The sequence below is a fragment of the Colletotrichum truncatum genome (assembly GCF_014235925.2).
Source record: "Colletotrichum truncatum strain CMES1059 chromosome Unknown Contig_0001, whole genome shotgun sequence".
Lineage (NCBI taxonomy): Eukaryota > Fungi > Ascomycota > Sordariomycetes > Glomerellales > Glomerellaceae > Colletotrichum > Colletotrichum truncatum.
In genome coordinates this window covers 4107246-4120854 of record NW_027222398.1, presented here as the reverse complement: position 1 = coordinate 4120854, position 13609 = coordinate 4107246, and the positions used below count along the sequence as shown (strand labels likewise).

General features: G+C 48.4%; 7 protein-coding genes across 7 annotated transcripts; 3 read left to right on the top strand and 4 right to left on the bottom strand.

Moving 5' to 3' along the window:
- Positions 1–394: 394 nt before the first annotated feature.
- CTRU02_201133 (MFS transporter) lies at positions 395–2323 on the top strand (the record flags this gene model as incomplete). The annotated part of the gene is made up of 4 exons (XM_036730682.1): positions 395–616; positions 687–1584; positions 1641–2101; positions 2165–2323. The coding sequence occupies 4 exons, from the start codon at positions 395–397 to the stop codon at positions 2321–2323; spliced, it is 1740 nt and encodes a 579-aa protein (XP_036577706.1).
- Positions 2324–2726: 403 nt separating this feature from the next.
- On the bottom strand, positions 2727–3817 carry CTRU02_201132 (short chain dehydrogenase/reductase; the record flags this gene model as incomplete). Its single annotated transcript, XM_036730681.1, has 4 exons — positions 2727–3363; positions 3433–3601; positions 3662–3714; positions 3777–3817. The coding sequence occupies 4 exons, from the start codon at positions 3815–3817 to the stop codon at positions 2727–2729; spliced, it is 900 nt and encodes a 299-aa protein (XP_036577705.1).
- Positions 3818–5990: 2173 nt separating this feature from the next.
- Positions 5991–6152, top strand: CTRU02_201131 (uncharacterized protein; the record flags this gene model as incomplete). Its single annotated transcript, XM_070203802.1, has 1 exon — positions 5991–6152. The coding sequence occupies one exon, from the start codon at positions 5991–5993 to the stop codon at positions 6150–6152; it is 162 nt and encodes a 53-aa protein (XP_070062384.1).
- A 634-nt stretch (positions 6153–6786) lies between these two features.
- On the bottom strand, positions 6787–7206 carry CTRU02_201130 (uncharacterized protein; the record flags this gene model as incomplete). The annotated part of the gene is made up of 1 exon (XM_036730680.1): positions 6787–7206. One exon carries the CDS (start codon positions 7204–7206, stop codon positions 6787–6789), a length of 420 nt encoding a protein of 139 aa, XP_036577704.1.
- Positions 7207–9119: 1913 nt separating this feature from the next.
- Positions 9120–10253, top strand: CTRU02_201129 (corticosteroid-binding protein; the record flags this gene model as incomplete). Its single annotated transcript, XM_036730679.1, has 1 exon — positions 9120–10253. The coding sequence occupies one exon, from the start codon at positions 9120–9122 to the stop codon at positions 10251–10253; it is 1134 nt and encodes a 377-aa protein (XP_036577703.1).
- Positions 10254–10450: 197 nt separating this feature from the next.
- Positions 10451–11110, bottom strand: CTRU02_201128 (set domain-containing protein 5; the record flags this gene model as incomplete). The annotated part of the gene is made up of 1 exon (XM_036730678.1): positions 10451–11110. The coding sequence occupies one exon, from the start codon at positions 11108–11110 to the stop codon at positions 10451–10453; it is 660 nt and encodes a 219-aa protein (XP_036577702.1).
- A 456-nt stretch (positions 11111–11566) lies between these two features.
- On the bottom strand, positions 11567–12457 carry CTRU02_201127 (set domain-containing protein 5; the record flags this gene model as incomplete). Its single annotated transcript, XM_036730677.1, has 1 exon — positions 11567–12457. One exon carries the CDS (start codon positions 12455–12457, stop codon positions 11567–11569), a length of 891 nt encoding a protein of 296 aa, XP_036577701.1.
- Between the last annotated feature and the right edge of the window lie 1152 nt (positions 12458–13609).

Below are 13609 nucleotides of genomic sequence, written 5' to 3'. Positions count from 1 at the left end.
CAACATTGGGGTTGACCCTGCCTCAGGCCAATATAACAAATGGTGTTGTGGTACTAAAGTCCTGCATTTCAGGTTGAAAGGCCCCCCGAAAACTCGCATTCAGTCGCATTCGTTTGTCCAAGGCAAGAACCAACAGCCAAGATGCCGGTCGTTGGTTCCGAACGGAATTCGGGAGGATTTGTTCACCCGGTTTTAATTCGTCAGTCGTATACGTTCCTAAACAGCACTTTTGTCCTACACTCCACCCAATATTCCAGGCCGCAATCAATAATATCTCAAAATCAAATTCACCTCTAAAGAGAACCCCATTTCGCTTCTCCTTTTTACCAGATCCGACTTTCTTTTCCTAAGCGCCCCAAATACAAACACAGGCTGAAGCCAAGGAATCGGAAGGATGACTACAACAGCACCGCCAGATGGTCGAAACGTCAATGGCGATGCGAGAGAAGCCTTGGTAGAATCCGCGCCACGGCCGACGACCACCGCCACAAGCGACAACAAGAATTCTGGTCTTACATCTAACTCGGAGCTACATGGCTTCAAGCTTTACATGATTCTTGTGGGTGTCTGCTTCGGCGCCTTTGTCATGGCTCTCGATGTCTATGTCATCGGAACGGTCTGTCCTCTCCTCATCACACTCACTGTCTTCCCATTCGAAGGAAAATCTGACTATGCTCTTTGCCTAGGCCATTCCGTCTATCACGTCCGAGTTCCACAACACATCGCACATATCATGGTATCCAGCAGCCTACACCTTGGCAGTCTGTTCGCTCACCCCCTTAGCGGGCAAGATGGCCAGTGTCTTCTCTCTCCGTTGGGTCTACCAAGGCTTCTTCTTTGTCTTTCTCGTCGGCAGTGCCATATGTGGCTGGGCCTCCACAAGTGAAGTCTTCATCGTTGGCCGCGCTGTCTCTGGCATCGGCGCAGCTGCAGTCACTAGTGGAGGTCTCACCATCGTGTTGGTGATCTCTTCGCCTCGGCGTAGGCCGTTGTTCATTGGCCTCTGCAGTAGCTGCTTTGCCCTGGGTCTGATTCTCGCTCCCATCATAGGCGGCGCTTTTACCGAGAAGGTCACCTGGCGTTGGTGTTTCTGGATCAACCTACCTGGTGGCGCCATCACCCTGTTCGCCATGTTCTTCTTCTTCAAGGTGCCGCCACGGGAAGGCGGCTCGAGGAGCACGATGCAGAAAATCCGGAGCCTGGATCTCGTAGGATCTGTTGTTTTCGTCCCCAGCATTTTCATGTTGATCCTCGCGCTGCAATGGGGCGGAAATGCGCACGCTTGGAACTCGGCAACCATTATTGGCCTTTTGGTCGGATCTGTGGTCATGCTGGGCCTCTTCTCATTCTGGGAGTCGCGCTTGGGGGACTCGGCCATGATTCCTGGTGTCCTGGTCAGAAGACGCACCGTCCTGCTAAGTGTCATTTTCTCCTTCTGCCATCTTGGTGCTCTATCCGTCTCATCCTATTATCTCCCGGAGTGGTTTCAGGCAGTCCAAGGCGCCACTCCCTTTGAGAGTGGCATAAAAGTACTACCGTCAGTCATCTCACAAATCGTAGGAACGATTAGTGCAGGTGCCATTGGTACGTTCACCTTCGACCCCGTTACACATATTCCAGCCTCTAACTAGTCACTCCAGCCCTTAAAATCCGTTATTACAACCCTTGGTTCTTTGTCGGACCAGTCTTGATGTGCACCGCCGCAGCTCTGTACACTCAGTTCACTGTCTCCGATACCCCATCAAGCCAATGGATCGGATACCAGGTTATCCAGGGCCTGGGTGTCGGCTTCTCCATGCAAATGCCATCTCTGATGGTCCAATTAGCGCTGAAAGACCGCGCCGATCTCTTGCCCATTGGCGTCTCGCTCAATATCTTCGCCCAGTTTCTCGGGGCTACTGTCGCGCAGGTCATTGCCGGTGCCATCTTCCACGCGCGTTTGGAAAGCCAGCTAGCCTCTCGAGCTGCGCTGAACCACGACCAGATACAACTACTTTACCGAAGCGGTATCGCAAATGTGCGAGCAATTGTGAACCAATACTTCCCCTCGCTGTTTGACCCTATCATGGAATCGTACAACTCTGCGATCGCTCAGACACATGTGAGTCCCCTAATCATTTGACCGAAATTGGCGTTTCACATTCGCTAACACATCGCCGAATAGTTCGTCGCCGTTGCTTCAGCCGGTGTGGCTTTCTTCCTGGCCTTCGGAATCCAGTGGATGAAGATTGAGGGGTCAGCTATCAAGTTGGGCAACCAGGACAACATGGAAGCAGCAAATCCGAGCACCGAGGAGAAGCCATCAGAAGCGAAGGGTCGGTGAAGCACGCTTCTCTGTCTTCTGTTTAGGGGAACCAAGCTTGCCCAGATATCCCGGTTGCAACACAGCTACCGCGTGGTACAGTTCATCAATTTTCCTTTGTCGATACTATGTAGATGGGGACTGACTGAGGATCAAAGAAATCCTTGGTACATAGTCCAAACACCCGATACCCCTCATGTAATAACTGTTTTTAATATGAAGCCTTTTCGCAGGGCACATTTCCCCTCTATAGCAATGTCATGTAACGTCCTTTCCTGATAGCAATATCAAAGTAGACTAGAAAGGCAAAGTCATTATGAAAGTTGCCCAATACCCTTTTTCTCAAATCCATTTTGCTTTAATCCAGCATGAAGAAAGCATAGTAAACCCCACTTGTCCCTGGACATGATACATATGACGACCATCATTTTTTCTTTGGATCATTCGCAGCTCTCTCATCCTCGACCATTTTCTGCAACTGGGACAGACCAAACATTTGCCATGTCCGCCAATCGACGGCCCATTCTCCGAAAAGTTTCAACACCCACCACACCTTTCTCGACATACCACCGCACCACAACCAGTCCGGTCGCCCGAAAAGCCCGCCCTCGGGCTTCAGAGCATTAACGACGAGCTCCTTCGCAAATAGACCAGTATCTGCCGCCCCGTCTTCCTGGCTCAAATGTATGTATCGCGTGTACAGATCGCCCATCCTCTCATACAGCGAACCTGGCGCAAGCCTGGGCTGCGGCTTCTCGGCAATGGTAGACTTGACGGTGCCCGCCACGGAAACCATGACGCGGACCCCGAACGGCCGCAGCTCCTGTCGGAGCGTGCGGCTGTAGCTCATGATGGCACCCTTGCTGGCACAATAAGATGACGCGAACGTGTACGGCGCCACAGCTGCGCAGGAGGAGATGTTGATGATCAGGCCCTGAGCCGCGATGAGCTGGTCTACAAAGGCCTTGATCATGGCCATGACCCCGAACACATTTGTCTCGAAGGTGGCGCGGACATCTGGAATGGACAAATCGGTTGCAGGAGAGATGTGAATCTGTCCACTGAGCAAGTTGCGTTAACACAGGAATCGAAAAAAAAAAAAATCAAGGTTGTCTTGGCGTATCACTTACGCATTGTTTACCAGAATATCCAGCCTACCTCCTGTTATATTTTGGACTTGCTTGCGACAGGCAGCTATGCTCTCCTCGCTTGTCACGTCCAACTTGAGCGCGTCAAAACCCTCGGCAACTAGCTCGGCGATTACATCTTCCCTGCGGGCGGTCGCAATAACATGGAGTCCTGATGCGTGTCAACGGCTCTCCAGCTGTAGATGGTTTTTATGTTTTCCGTTGACGGTACCTTGTTTTCGGAACTCCTGACACAGTTCGTGGCCGATACCGCCTGGCGAACAGCTAGTTGCTTGTGTTAGCCGATTCTGTGAGGGGTTATCGGGAGCCGTCTTTTTTTCTCGTACCCTGTTACGAGAACTGTTTTCTGGCGCGGGCGTGGACTCATTGCCTCGAGTTCACGTTGCGATCATGTGCTAGAAACGAGCGATAGGCCCGAAAGTTTTGATGTTTGCCGAAGCACGATTAAACCATAAAGAAGTTCTTATGTTAGGATCAAACTTTATGATACTTGATCTTCTCTAAATCGGTTTGTGGTCATCTGGTTCTTTCGGACTCGTCACTGGTTAATTTAATGCTTCGGATGCTACTGAATGGCGGTCACGCTCGTCTCCTATTTGTCATCGGTTCGATGCCAATCCCGAAATGGATAATGCAAAAGGCCCAAGTCGGCGAGTTTATTCTTGGCTGGACGTGGACAGGGATGCTGCAAATTACCGGAGCGGCGTTGAATGCATGAAGGACTTGGCCAAAACTCCTTTGTTGCGGTGTATTTTTTTTTCCTCATGGGGTTACAGCAGGAGATGAGGGTTTGTAGTAAGCCCTATGTATCGACGTATTTAGCTTAACCTGATTTGTTAGATTTAGAGGTAATAGATATAAAACTTCTTCAAAAAGATATCATTAGACTCAGAAGAAGGCGGAGTTCCATCAACAGTCAGCTTTGGTTCCTTATGAAGGGAAAGCCTCCGGCTTATTTCCTACAACAATAATAACAGGCCATACCAGGCCACAACAGCTCAGGCAACAGTAGGCAGGCTAAAACACTGAAATCAGCCCACAAACCCATCGCATGGAGAGTGTAGACCCACTAACATCCCATCAACTGCGGCCTGGTAGGCACAAAGCCTGCGGGGTATTAGCCAATCATTCACAAATACCGCAACTTCTACTCAAATAGGATATAGGGCCTTTACAAGGGCTGGTTTTTATCTGTTGCCCTGCTGCAGTCGATGGTATAGCTTTAAGTAAATTAGGATTCTACACAATATGTAATTAGCAATAACCAGTTTTTGATTTGGAGGGCGCCAGTGCAAAATGGAAAATGTATTTTTCACTTCGTCCTTTTTGCAGGCTGCCGTAAGGTAGTTGACGAGAACTATTGCCTTTGGGTTTCTCGAATGCTTTTCAAGGCTTAGATCCGTGCTCAACAGACTGTGAAGTATGCTAAAAGGTAAGACTGCGAATGCTCCATCGCTGTCCAACCGTTCATCATGGACAGACGCTAATCCTGTCCGAGAATATCAGATGTAAGACTGATCATCTTACTATAACCCTTGATCTACTAGTATGCCTACCAGTCTGCGACCTACGACCCTGTTAGTCTCTGCCTCAGCTTCAGTTAGCAGACCCTACCGTCACCCAGGCTGGCCGTAACACCTACAAAGGACAAACCGTCGTTGATACGCACTTAAATCTCGGTATGCCTTGTTTGCTTAGTAAAAAAGCTGCCTCTAAGGAAAACATGCATCGACCCTCTGTCTAGTCATACATAAACTTTTTCATAACTACATACTATGGAGTAACTCTCGAATCAACTATATGTTTTTTAAGTCTGTTTAATCTCCTCAGAATCACTGAGGGCTAAGTCTTTTTAAGGTATACTTTTCAATGCTATCAAATCACCCCCCTGATCAGCCCAAACGGAAAAGAAAAATGATAAAGCGACGCTGTTAAACCCTGTCCGGTCCCAATATTTTATGTTTTTCTTATAAAAGTAGGAGACAACTTTCAAAGTTTAATTAATGAGTCATGCGATGCAAATTATCCAACCAAACAGAACTTGTTTCCACGCAGTCCACAATAGGTCGCGTTATTGCCATGTTACTAAGGGACTACTGCACAGCCTGCAGTGCACTATTTAGTATCATTTAAGTGGAAGTTCAACTATCAGGCATAGCGGTATGTGCAGAATGATACCTATTCAACTGTTTATGTGCCACGGAAATATTTAACGTACTGCGGCGTGAATGACCGAGCTAGGTAGCGAGGTCAAGATCCATAAACAGAAGATCGACCATTATAAGCGAAACTTTCATAAAGTGCCAGACACAATTATAACATATCTAAGCCACAATGATAGACAGATCTGCACGAACAAGCACCGGCTGCACTAGAGATGCGTTGCAAGTACCCAAATCAAGCTCATAATCTCTACATACATTCTTCGAATTATAAAAGCCGGCCCCTCATTTGACCATTCCCAAAAATACAACAGTTCATTACCCTTTCTCGAATTATTGTCATATTTCCGACTCGTCTCTCTATCAACCACCCTCGAAATGCAACTTTCCACAAAAACAATTGTCTTCGCTGCAGCCATCTATTGGGCATCTGCCGTGTCAGCGGCATGCAACTTTTATGATGGCGGATGTCCGCCAAACACTTGTTTCTTTCGGGCGACAGACGTACAGGTCGTTTGCTGCGACAACGGAGAGTGCTAGAGGAGTTGTGAGTCGCATCTACCTGCTCTGCTCCCTGTTACACCAAAAGCTCCAGGCAGTCCTTGTCATTTATCGCTAACACCTTTTCAAGAATAGCTCGCCGCAAACCGTTCAGTTCGGCCTCCAGCAACTCAATTGGAGAGCAGCTATAAAAGTGTTTGGTTTCAAGGCAGTTTGACATTGGGTGGCGTAGATCTAGCCCAGCCTAGCAGCTATAGTAGTCCATTAAACTACCATTCCATCTACTGGCTTCACTGAGCCATCGAGGAGCGTTTTTCTCAAGTTTTTTACATCTTGCACTATCACTGCCACGCTAGTCCTGGTGCCTTACAGAGGTAACTTTACCGATCTACAGAGAATTATTGACAGAGGTTTAAGCACTAGCAAATCGAAACCTTAAGATTAGTAGTAAGCTTATAGGCTTGATAGGTTCACGTCGATTGAGTTGTGATGTAGGTAATTGATTTGTATTGAGAGAATTATAACCTAGCGGCTAATCTCAATCCTTGTTCCTTGTTCCCATATTCTCTTCTCATCCACCTATCTTCCTTAATCCCAATAAAAGGAAGATAGTTCTGTAATACCCAAGACTTTTGAAAGTACCGAAATCTAGTATTGATCTTCGGTGTGTTGTTTAGTAGTTCAGCTTTCGGCCCCAGAAAGGATAGCCCTTGGCTTGTTGTCTCTTGTTCCACTCATTTTCGAATTGCGAAAGAGCTCTTTGCTTGCGAGCGCGAAATTTGTTGGAGTTGACGAGCAACTGGTGTGCCATCTCTCGATCCATGTCGGCAATGGTCTTTCTCAGTTCTCGACCAGAAAGTTCTCTGCGGACCTGCTCTTTTTCGAGCTGCCAGTCACGCTTGATGTTGTAGTTGGAATTGAATTCGTCATCAAAGATGCCGTGGAATCTCTGTTGCTGACCCTCGGCGAAGATGAGAATGTCGTGGGCGGAGGATGGCGAGCCACGGCGAGCTGCATACTTCTCGATATCCTCGAGACCAACGTAGCGACTAGGCTTTCTAGTGCTGGCGGTGACAGAGTGAAAGCAACCCATTTTGATTTTATTTTGCTGTTGGTGATTTTGGTGTGTTCTGGTTGATGGTGATCTTGATTAGATCTTTGTGTTTACTTGTTTTATTTTCGTGATCTTAGTTCGATCTGGTGTTTTTGTTTGATCTTGTTGAGATCTGATTGTTGAACTTATTGACTTGTTCGGGTTGTTAACGATCTCGGTATGATCTGATGGCTTGTGATGATGTTTGTCTGGCTGAAAGAGATGAAGAACGAATAGAATTTGTACTGTCAAGTCTGGATGCCAGGTGAAGATTGGATGAGAAATCCCAAGGGATTACTTGGGCTTCTTAACAACATTCTCCTAGGCGTATCTCCGGTGCATACTCATCTCCGGTACAAATCTATCTCCGTTACAAACCCATCTCCGATGATATAACCAACTTAAATTTCCTTGGGTCTCAAATGTAGCCATCTCCGATGCGTGACAGTTAAGGTTATTGTTAACTATAACAATGGCAAAGTATAATGATGTCCACCTATCTTTCCCTTACCACAGCCTGGGTGTGTTGTTTACCTTAGGAACATACCTTTTTTCCGCTTCGGTGTTTCAAACCATTATCAATAACACTTCTTGAGCTGAGTAGGAAGTGGTCCTCCATTTCCGATGGGGCGTAACTGACCATTTGACAGCCTTTCTCAGTACACCTGCAGCCCACCGTGCAGTAACACAACAGTGTTAACGGCACCAACGTGTTGAGGTTGCTTGTTACAACGTCTAACCACTTGCCCCACACCATCCCAGGCAGGCCATCACCGCCATTCCTGATGGATGTAACTGAATTTGTATAACCTCCTTCACCAAAGGCACAGCCTGCGCTTAAAGTAATATAACATTTATGACGTAGCATGAAAACCACAATTCAGGTGAGCCCACTTTTTCGTTACAGCATTGTTAACGGCACCAACGCGTTTATTTGCTCGTTATAACGTTTACTACCCTCTCCACCACTATCCCAGGCTGTTGGCGCTATTTTTGCCTCATCTCATGGCCTTCTAGTTCTCGCCCCACAGTTTTCTGTCCGGGTCACAAGTCTTAGCATCTAGAAAATGACGAGTGGAGAATGAGAAGGGCATCTGGATAACGGGAAGGAAACAGGCCTAACAGGTCAGTTCACGGCCCTGCAGCATCTTGCTGTAGCAATCCTCTACTTCGGGTTGACATTGTCAGTACCAGGTATCCATCGATAACCCCAGACATTTACGTTGACCACCTCAAGTTCCCTTCTTTTGGCACACAGAAGGTAGAAAAATTTCCGCACAAAGATTGATGATCGAGATTATGAATGATTTAAGGTCTACTGGCGAGTTACTTGCTCTAAAATCAGAAAAGGAGAGTTTGAAGAACACCGGATTGCTGGCTATGTGATCGTCTTGGTGTGGAGCTGAGCCTACTTTACTGGAGAAGTCGGTTCATTGTTTGTGTCAAATCTTGCAGAGTCTCACACCCCTCATCTTCGGCCGCTCGGACACTGTTTAATATGATTATTGTTATTTTTGAGTAATTAACAGTTTGTAAACAGTTGGTTAGAAATTTGCCTCTTAACAAGAACCATACTCGGTGGTGGGTTCGTGGATGCAGGCAGCTGACCACTTGTCTCACAATGGGAAACATGAGGGGCAGGGGTCTAAGGGTCTCGGGCCACTGCAAATCACACAAAGGCGCTAACTTCGGGTTCCCAATGCAGGCTAAAGGACCCCGGAAGCGCGTCAGGTGGCACGTGCGCAATGTTGTCACGAGCCTCACCTTAGCTTCGTTCGCTCATTTTAGCGAACACCAACGATACTGACCTCATCCTCACGACTTCATTTCCCTGTCAGGACGTCCCGCTCGACTACAAGACAGCAAAGAAGTGACGATTATTAAACCCTCAAGAGTCTAATCGTTGCTTCAACATGGCTCCCTCTACGCGCTGGCCAGCGCCCATTCACGTCTTCTCCTACCGCGTACTCCTCGTGGTGCCGATCCTCCTCGCCATCGCCACTTTCGCCCTCCTCTTCATCCATTCCGACGTCAACGTCGCTCTGTTGTACTCGCAATGCCATGCTCACTCACGTATTCCGGCCATCAGCCGTTTCCCAGTACTCGGCACGCCCATCTGCTTCGCCATCAGCTTCTTCCAGAGCGCGATCGACTCGTCGCGTACCTTTGCCAGCATGTCTGCTATTCTGTCCTTCATTGCCGGTTTGATGACAGTTACCACTGTTGAGGCTGCGCGCATTTGCAACGCGCCGAATATTCTCATCGCCAATCCTACTGGGCCTTGGTTGGTGTTTAACCTGCTTGGCGGCGCTGTAGTTTGGGAGCTTGTCATTATTCCCGCCTTCCTTCACCGCTCTCGCTCCATCTTCCTTGCAAGACAGAAAGCAGGCCAGGAGGCTGTTGAGAGTGCCGCCTCCAAGGACCCGGATTTTGGCAAGGATTCGCGTCATCTCAAAGTCGATGCCGAGATCGTTGCCATCCCTGTTAGCGTGGCCTGGGGTTTCATTGTCCCTGCTATCCTGATGCTCATCTATAACTCACCCATTACTATCGCCATCTGGCTCTTCTTCCCTGTCTGGGTTTCGATCATCCGCCAAGCCGTTCGATGGGCTGTTCTGCGTCTGCAAAAGCGCCAACATCGCAGCTTCCACCTCGAGTCACACACGGTTTCTCTTCTTCTCGTCTATTTGGTTCCCATGGTCTGCTCCATCGTCTCTCACGTGTTCCTTATCTGGAGTTTGTTTGAGAAAGATGACAGAAAGGAGATGACCCGCGCCACCGTCAAATTTATCGAGATCGATGCGACGTTCATCGGCCTGACTGTCCTCTACTGGCTTTTCGTGGAGGCGGGCTGGAAGGTGGCGGCAGTGACTGTTGCCGCTGCCATTCCCCTTGGCCCCGGTGCAGGCATCTGTGTAGGATGGATATACCGCGATGGTGAAATTCGGGAACATCTCAAGCACTGGCTTTCCAGAGAGCCTAGTGGCCAAAACAACAGCGAAGAGGGGAGAACTGCTACCGACGAGGAAACACCTCTGCTGCGGTAGAACAATGGACTTTTGATACCAAGACAAGAATGCGATACGACTAATGTTTTATTTCAAAGGTTTTTATTTTTATACATTAGTACCAGATATTGCCTCTAGACCGAGACTTTAATCTAGAAAGCTTCCATGTTCAAAACTAGCTGACTTTTCTGAAGCCATGATCCCATCATTAGATTTGCGACAGAAAATCGCAGTTCTCACAACTTCTCCTTGATGACAGACCGCATCGCATCCATAGGCTTGTCCAAAATGACGTACACCACCTCCGACTTCACAAGGACCGTCCCGTTCTCATCCGCCATCTCTCCCTGAACCACAAACCTCCTTGTGCCCTCCACTCGAGTTAGCGTTGACGTGATGAGCACGGTCGTCTGCGTCGGCACAGGGCGCAGATACGTGACATTCATCGATTGCGTAACATGCATCTTGGGCTCCATCAAACCGAACATCTTATTCACTATGCCGAGAGCCCCATTACATTCGTCAAACAGAGAGGCCACCGCGCCCCCATGGCACAATCCCTCCCGGAAGGACGTGAGACCGTGGCCGAGGGTGACGAGACAGTACAGTTTAGTCGCGAATCGTTCTTCGAGAGGCAGCTTGTTGCGTTCTTCAAGTGGAAGATCATGATTCTTCTCTGCGGCTTCGGCTTGTGAGGTAGGGGGGTGCAGGAAGGCTAGGAGGAATGGGACAGTTGCCTCGCTGTTAAGCGTCACGCCGATGAACTCGAATGCGCGGGTTTTGCGGCTGCCGGTTCGACTGATCAGGGGCCTGATAAGGAGGTCTGGTTCGGAAAGAAGCTCCGCGCACCAAGGGATGGATTTGAAGTGCGCAAGCTGGTCGTCCCATGAGTCCATGCTGCTGCAGATTGTGTGTGTGTGACTGAGAGAATTAAGGATTCTGAGCTACCTTAAGCGGCGAGAAGATTCGGATGAGATGATTTTTTATGACATTGTCAAATGCACCCCCGTAATCTTTCAGCGCATAGATGCCGTCTTAGTTCAGACCGAGATTTCCGGTTACGTTGCCTTCCAGGTGTGCGACTGTCAAAATACTCTCTTGCGATTGGGGGGATTGGGAGTATAGTCACCGTTAAGGCCATCCTTCTCCCACTTCCTATTGGAAGCCGAGTCTGACTTGCAGATACGACTAGCTTGGAGGACTAAAAGCGATAGACTTGATTACTCACTCCCCACCACCTGACAAATAACTTTACAACTGCTTAAACGCAAACTTGAATTATCTAAATTTGGGGGTATATACATAAAGTCGCTCGTATACGCCAATGTATCATGCAATTGTTAGCAAGTCTCTCACACTCCAAGTTCGATTCCAAGCCCCTTGACTTGCTTCCGCGTGGACTTGTAAAACTGGCTGTCTCTACCCACGGCCTCCTCTTCCAGCTGCAATCCCTTCAACGCCAGATCCCGTCCCTGGTCAGTCTTACCAAGTTCGAATGCTTTGCGCGCAGCCGCGATGTGAATGGTTGCAACCTCGCGTCCCCGAATCTTCTCCACGTCGTAAGCCTCCAAAAGAGTGAGCATCATCTCGAATTCGTCATTCGGGTCTTCCGAAGCGAGTTCAGCGAATCGCTCCAGTTTGCGCGCCACCTCGATCCGTCTTGCCTCGCCCGCATCTGCTGTCGATGAGTTGCACGCAGTGCAGTCACAGGTGAATCCATATCCATTCTGAAGGACGCTCTGTCTGGAATGGCGTAGTCCTAGATGCTCGTCCAGGTACGAAATGGTGATCTCCTCGTCTGGTTTAATATCTCTCGTAGCGTGGATTGTGAAGGCGTCCAGCTTCTTGTTGAAATTCCCCTGCGCATTTGGGACGCATGAGTGGTTAAGCCGCGCCACTTGTGGGAAAAGCGCTTGAATTTGGTTGCCAATGTCAAAATTGTTGTTGCGGAAGATGTTGAGAATGGTGTGGTTGAGCACGGTCCTTCCCGGGGTCGTTTTACTCTGCCATAGCGATTCCGTCCAACTCAAGACGCCTGACTTGCTGGGATTAATCGAGAGTGAGAGAAGTGATTTCTGACCGGCTGTTGGGAGCGCATGAGCTTGCCGGAGGATTGAGCCGCTGGTGTCCGAGGGGGTGAGCGTGAGTAGAGCCCGGTCAGCGAGGATTCGTTGACCTTTGATGATTGGTTTTGCTGCAAAAACGCCAAGGCCCTTGCCGACGGCTTGCCGGATGGTAAACATTGGATCCTACTGTTGTCACCTTGCGGTCATGGTTTGAAGTGAAGAGGTGGAAATATTTTAACATTTGCCTCTCCTTCCGAAAAAGGAAAGGTGAAAGGGGGTCCCGGATATGGCTGAAAAGGGAAAGGGGGGTTTTCCGGGGAAATTAGTGCGTTGAAGCCGAAGGGTCCTTGTTAAATGTTCCGGAACAATTGGTTTAAAAATGAATTGATCACAGACGTCAGTTTCAATCCTTACACCGCAATCAGTGCCATGCTTTGATCGCAGTCACAGAACTATGGAGAAGTAATTGGTAATAAATAGAACTCTTCGGTTCTCCCGCATGTCTATTGACCGCTCTACCCTCGAAAATCGTCCATTCTTTTCACCGATCATGATGTCGAAGCAAGTTGGAAAACAGCGTTGCCATCTTTGAAGCGAATTGACTCATTTTCTTCGAGTTTATTAACCTCAACCATTTTTTTTTTATTTTTGCTTTCTTCTCACGAGGAGGTGCTAGTCACTAATGATTCTTCTCGGGACAACAGAACCAGTGTAGGAGAACCGGAGAGTGGTTTTGGCACAGTGGGATCACTTTATTGTCCAATCGTGATTAGGTTTAATGAACGATTCCGAAAGCTGATCATCAAAAGTCTGCTTCTCTGATATTGATCTGTATTTGTTGGCAATCCCCATGAGGATTGATGCTCGGAAAGCCACGAGGGTTTCAACCTTCAAAATGTCATCAAGTGTGCCTTCAAAGCTCTTCAACATTCAGAGTTCTTAGACAAAATTCCGGCATCGAATGGAATTACATTTCATGTGAGTAGGCGGCTCAGTAAACAATCGTTGGAATGTCGCAAGGGGGCAGCGACAGCGCCCACCTCAGGCTATATCCAATAACAGATCAACCCCGGGCCCCCCTCGCACGCCTTAAGTGACCCATCAAGAAACTCGCCCCCTGCATATAGTATAGAGAAAAGGTTTTAAGCTTGACCGATTACTCCATACCAGAGTTTCCCATTCAAGGAACGGTTCACTCAAATGAGTAAGTTTTAACTTCCCAATCAAGAGGACCCCGCATCAACATGTGGGGAACCTATGCTCCTCAGCTGATGCACCTTAGCTGCGTGGACTAAGGCAACCAGCTCCTCCTTGCATCCGCCTCGTTGT